Source organism: Fundulus heteroclitus, chromosome 9 (genome assembly GCF_011125445.2).
Source record: "Fundulus heteroclitus isolate FHET01 chromosome 9, MU-UCD_Fhet_4.1, whole genome shotgun sequence".
Classification (NCBI taxonomy): Eukaryota; Metazoa; Chordata; class Actinopteri; order Cyprinodontiformes; family Fundulidae; genus Fundulus; species Fundulus heteroclitus.
In genome coordinates, this window is record NC_046369.1 from 19,480,830 (window position 1) to 19,486,792 (window position 5,963).

Here is a 5,963-nt window from a genome sequence, read left to right on the forward strand (position 1 = left end):
ATACCTAATAAACCCCCTCCCTCCCCCACCTTACCCTTGCCATCCCTGCCCCCCGCCCCTCCTGGGGGGAGCGGAGGCATCAGCCCCAGACCTGGCAAGCCGCTGACTACGCACCGCAGCCCCCCGCCAAGACCCCGGACACAGTGACCTGCACCTCCTCCAGGCCCCAGACTCCTTGCCGCCATCGGAGAACGGGGGTGTGCAGAAGACCCCGATCCTCCCTACGCCTGCTCAGATGTTGTGTTGTTGCATGTTGTTCTCAAGTGCGTTTAAAAACTGGGAGCGCCGAAGGGGATGCACGGCACAGCCCACCCCCCTTCCGGAAGGAAGCTGTTGCCAGCGCACCCCCTCCGGGCGACTGCCCAGAACCCTCAATGTCTAAGTGGGAGAGGAGGTGAAGGGAGCCGTCCGAGGTGAGGCTCACACAACATAAGCCCCCCCCCCACCATGGCCTACATGAGTGTGCGATGTGAAAATGTTTGAAGTGAAAGTGTCTAAGATGCATGATAAAATTGAGGTGAGGGGTGTCACCAGAAAGTGGCAACCTCCAGTGACGCCCCCTCCCCCAGGACCTACATGTGTGGCGGCGTGATGGAGCAGGCAGAGGGAGGAGTCCGAGGATGGGGAGCAAATGACTGGGAAGCTATCCCAGGGAGCCAGCTCCCCTACTGACTCCAATAGGCACCCCCGCTCCCCGAAAGCCCCACCCAGAGAAGGGGGCCTCGCCAGCGGCACCATTGTAGCCCGGGGGCCAGGGAGAGGCCGCAGGGCCCGCCAGCCAACCAACACCAGGACCAACACCTCAACCCCCCCCCCCCCCCCCCCCCCAGCCCACCCACCAAGCCTACTGGCTTCCCCCCCCCAAAAAAAACCTAAATAAATAAATAAACTAATAATAATAATAATAATAATAAATAAGGGGGGGGACCCTGGCCAGCCGGCCCGCACGAGCCATCCCAAACCCAACCCCCCAAGCGAAACCCGCACCGGAAAACGACAAGGACCAGGACCGGGACAGGGGGCCGGACACAAGCCCACCAGAACGTGCACCCCCCCCCCCCCCCACCCCCCACCCGTAGATTTAATCCCTCCCCAACACTAACGTTCAAACAACTCACCATACATTCAACAGTAGACATCCAGGCTGGGTAGGTCCCTACTCCCTCTCCTTCCCCCTCCCCCCACTGGCAGAGTGCCTATCCAATGAAGGAACTATGGCTTTAGTGGAAGGATGCAAACAAACAAGTGTCAGGAAAAATCCTGCTTGAACAGCTGAGCTTTATTTCAGTTTAATTAGATTCAGATAAATCTGAAAATATTTTGAATAAAGCATTCAAGTAAGGGTGTGGAATTAATGCAACTAGGTTATTGTATTTTTTTTTTTGGTCCACCCCCCTTAATACATTTGTTTGGTTTTCTCTTCAATTGTGCAGAGTATATGTCAAGGTTTTAAAATTATTTACCAAAGTAAATCACAAAAACCTGCTGTCTTTACAAGGGTATGCACTCTTTTGACCGCCACTGTTTGTTTTCTGCGCTAAATAGAGGAGTAAGGACTAAGTTTAAATAGGCTTTTATAGAGAATTTTATGAATGGTCAGGATTTGGAAGGTAGTATCTTCTCCACCTCAGACAGCCAGGTAAAGGTTTTTTGACCCAATGCTTGGTTAAAACTACCCAACCTCTGTCCCACAGGTGTAAACCCAACATTTCACTTAAAGGCCAGGCTTAAAACCTATTTATCCAGACTGGCTTTTAACATTCAGGAGCACGGTGTCATATTTTGGATATTATTTTGTAACTTTGGTCACCCTGTGTTTTTAAAGGGCTATATAAATAAAGGTTGATAAAGCAATAAGCCCTGCAGTGTTTTTGTGTGTCATTATAAAGTTGTATTTGAGTGACTTTGCACAAATTGTAACCAGAGGATTCTGTTATTTTCAGGCGAGAAAACCTGGCCAAGCTTCACCCGGAACATCTGATGGCAATTCGTCCGTTAACGCTGCGCTGACGGCTACTGCAACGAGCGTTTTCAGCGGATTCTCCTTCTGAAAACGTTTTCTGCCTCTTGTTGCCTCTCTACTCGACACAAACGGCACTTTTTGAAACAACCGTCCGGAAGGGGGAGACGGCGAAAGGAACTTATTTCGATATTTGACAGTACTGACCCACTTTTCATGCTCCAGCTAGCTGGGGGCGAAGGGGAAACTTTGCATCGAGCAGGCGGCAACAACAAATAGGGCTGTGGAGCGTTTAACATTCAGGGCCATTAATCAAGTGACCTCCAGATCTAATTAGCTGCATACAAAACAGCCACACACGTACGCAAACAGTTGCCCCTGGCTGCTGAGGTGGTCTGTTAGTAACTCGAGCTCTTACACTAGCCGGCCCCGGTCAGGTGTTAGATCCCCGCCTGCACTCCATCATCCCTTTTGGACGACGCTGCTGACCTTGGCCGAGAACAGACATGCTTGTTTGTGTTTGTTTGCATTAGCGGAAGATGGCGGCACGCCCCGTGTGCTATGACTGAGAGTGACAGAGACACCTGATGGTGGCTGCGTGGCTCTGATAAACAGAGGGGGAAAGAATTAGTGCCTGAGGCACGGACGCTCTAATAAGAAAGGTGGCTGAGCATCATCAGACTTGAGTCACATCCTCAAATAAGTGGCACACAAAACTAGTCTCCGCTAATTGAAAAGTGCACGTGTGCGTCTGTCTGACACGTTGTCTGAGCAGATTAAAGTCAGACCTCCTGTGGGTCATGTCGCTTTGACTTACTTAGATTTGACAGCGACAAGTGGTCACCGGAAGAAAATGTGACGCAGCAAAAATAGCAACACCTTTAGTCGAAAGCATCGCATCGGTCTGCCCTGCCCGTCAAACATAAAAGTTGCATGCTGACTTCCTGAACACCCCCCCCCCCTCATGAACGCCTTCCCCTTCTTCTCCACGCCTCAACCCAACACACCCACCATCCAGTCGGTGTGTAAGCCCTGTCTGCGGGCCCCGTGGAGAATGAACGATGTGCCCACACTCGACTACGAGTCGCTGCTGTCCCCGGCCAGCTCCTCCCTACCCAGCGGCCCCGGCGGCGGCGGCAGCAGCTCGCCCCTGGCCCTGGTCGCCGTGGACACGGAGCAGCGTACCGCCTTGGCCTTCGTAGGCCTCCTCATGCTCTTCCTGGTCTTCCTGCTGGTCAGATGCTTCAGGATCCTGCTGGACCCATACAGCCGTATGCCCGCGTCATCTTGGACCGACCACAAGGACGGCATAGAGAGGGGCCAGTTTGATTATGCACTGGTGTAAGAGGGACAGATTTGGTGTTTATTGCACACAGACTTTGTAGTTTTTCTCAGACACTGATACATGGTGTAATGTTGTAAATGCACTAGAGGATGGGTAAACCTTTTTGTTGGTGTAAATTCAATGCTGCAGGACTCCATATCTCCAACAGATGTTGTTCAGCACGGGGCTCACCTTGACGGGCAAACGATTACAGTGCTTGGAAATGGTATTTTGTTTCCCCTCGCAAATTGAACCTCTTTGTTTTTGTCACACTTAAATGTTTCTGGTCATCAAGCCAATTCTAAGATCAGGTAACCTGGAGAAAAATACAAAATAAACTGTTTTCAATGTTGTTTTAGAGGGAAAAAAAGCTGTTAGAAGTCGTAACTGGCTCTGCTAGCCTCGGAGGCAACCACTGCCACTGAGCATTAACGATAACCAACAACGAGTCTTTATGTTGACCCATGCTTTGCCGAATTGTTTTTATTCAGCCACACCGGCGGGTTTTCAATCATGAGTAGCCTTTTTGAGGTTGTGCTTGGTTGGTCATGTCAGAGGAATTTAAAATCCAGACCCCTTTTTTGTTTGTCTTTGGAGCCATTCAGAAGTGGACTAGCTGGTGTTTTTCATGCCATTCTCCACCCAGGTGGCCCACACCATTACACTACCGCCACCTCATTTGACTCAGTATGACGCTCCTTCTCTGAAATGCTGTTTGTTTTGCACCAGATGTAAGGAGGTGCACACAGGGGCGGTTCCAGACAGGGGCCAACAGGGGCCAGCGCCCCTGTAGAACAGGAACCTGATATTAAAAACATTTCTTACAATGATACATGCTGACAAATATACCATAACTGATAGGTCACTTGGACCAATTGTATTTTTTTTTTTTTACCTTTACAGTTTTACTCTAACAATAGAATAAAAATGAAGCTGTTTCACGTTTAGCTCCAGCCGTATTCAGATAGGATCAGGGACCTACATCCTGCAGTTCTAGAGCCACATTTGGCTCTTTGGCTCACTCAATATATTAAACGATGAAATATTGACCTGTTTTGGTTTTTCCCCAAATCTTTTGTTCTCTGCTACCATGAAAAACACTGGCCCCCCCACTAAATTTGGTGTAGAACCACCACTGGATGCACACTTTCCTAAAGTTGGGTGTGTAATTTTTAGTCAGTAGGAGTTTTGTCTTGGAATTCCTCCATGGATGCCATTTTAAAGACAGTCTTTCTTACTCTTAAATCACAAACTGTTACCTTAACTAAAGCAAGTATGGACTGTGATGCGTTAGATGTGGTTCTGGGGGAACTCGTGGAGGACTTGTTTGCTCTTGGAGTTTTTTGATACTCGGGTTGCTTTAGAGGTTCCTAACCTCACCATGTTTTCTCCATTTGTTGATAATGGCTCTCACCGTGGTTTGCTGATGTCCCAAAGCCTCAGAAATGACCCCTTCCAGACTGAGAGCCCTCAGAGACTTGCTGATCTGTTCCTGAATTCCTCAGATTGGGGCCCATTGTGATGAGATTTTTTTTTTTTTAGTTTTGAGAAGAAAAAAAAAGGTTAGTCATGAGTAATTTAAGATATGAAAGTATGACGGATAGGGTAAAATACTTTTTCACATATAGGACCAGGTTGGTTTGGTTAGCTATTTTTCCCTTTAAAAACAAAATTGTAGTTTTTTAAAACTGATTAAAGTGTGACAATAACAAAAAGCAAAGACAAAACAAATCTGTAAGGTTTTTTTTCACAGTACTGTAGATGCAGGATTTTGAAAGACAGACAGCATGATCTGCACGGCTGCCTTAACATGATCTACTGTACCAGTCGGCGACACACTCCTACAGCAGCATTATTGTTTTGATCAAAGCCCAGAGGTGCTTGCTAGTGAGACACAATATGACTTTCCTTCACAAGCTGCATTTTTAATTCACTCTGTGCTTCGTGCAGGCAGATAAAAGAACTCAGGTGTAGGATGGATGTAGAAGTTTATTGTCTAGCAGATGTCCCTTTAATGAACTAGGTCCAATATTGTGTCCTAAGTTTTTAAATGCTGATCCAGGAGCTCATCTGTGCCGATTCTGACTTCTCAAACATTGCTGCAGCTCCACTTGCTTTTTAAAAGTCCACGCCGATCGTTTCCATAAAACCCTGACAGTGTATGTTTTATTGTCTATATTGTGTCTATATTGAGAAGCCATATTAAAACAACAACAACAAAAAAAAACTTCTTTGTTACTGCAAGCAGAGGGTTATGTTGACTGGTTGTGCTCCTCATTTCTTTGGTGGCAATGAAGCAAACTGCATTGTTTAGAATGAAGATTATTTTTCTATTCTCGACTCAAGTTTTGGGGTCGTCTTTTTTCTATGCTTTTCTCTTCCTCCTAATATGCCAATTTTTAGACAGAAAATTTTATGGCTCACATGCAGCCTTGTTTTTGACTGAGGCACAACTAACAGCTTTGCTTTTTGTGACGGTGTTTTTGTGTTGTATGTTTATTTTTTGTTTTTATTTTTATTTTTTCCTGACCGCCTGCTTTCTTTATTGGTGCTGTGTCAAATCAGTGCGATAAACTTTCTTTCTTGCAGGATTAATATTTACTGATTTTGGCTAATTACTGGAGATTTCAGTCAATGTTGGGAATAAAATAAATATTTCTTCAAGTTCTCTTTGCTGCT

The 5,963-nt window shown here is 46.8% G+C and overlaps 1 protein-coding gene across 1 annotated transcript; it reads left to right on the forward strand.

Annotated features, from left to right (window-relative positions):
* Positions 1–1,872: 1,872 nt before the first annotated feature.
* Positions 1,873–3,627, forward strand: LOC105936807 (cortexin-1-like). Its single transcript, XM_036141191.1, has one exon. The coding sequence runs from the start codon at positions 2,925–2,927 to the stop codon at positions 3,303–3,305; it is 381 nt and encodes a 126-aa protein (XP_035997084.1). The 5' UTR covers positions 1,873–2,924; the 3' UTR covers positions 3,306–3,627.
* Positions 3,628–5,963: the final 2,336 nt, after the last annotated feature.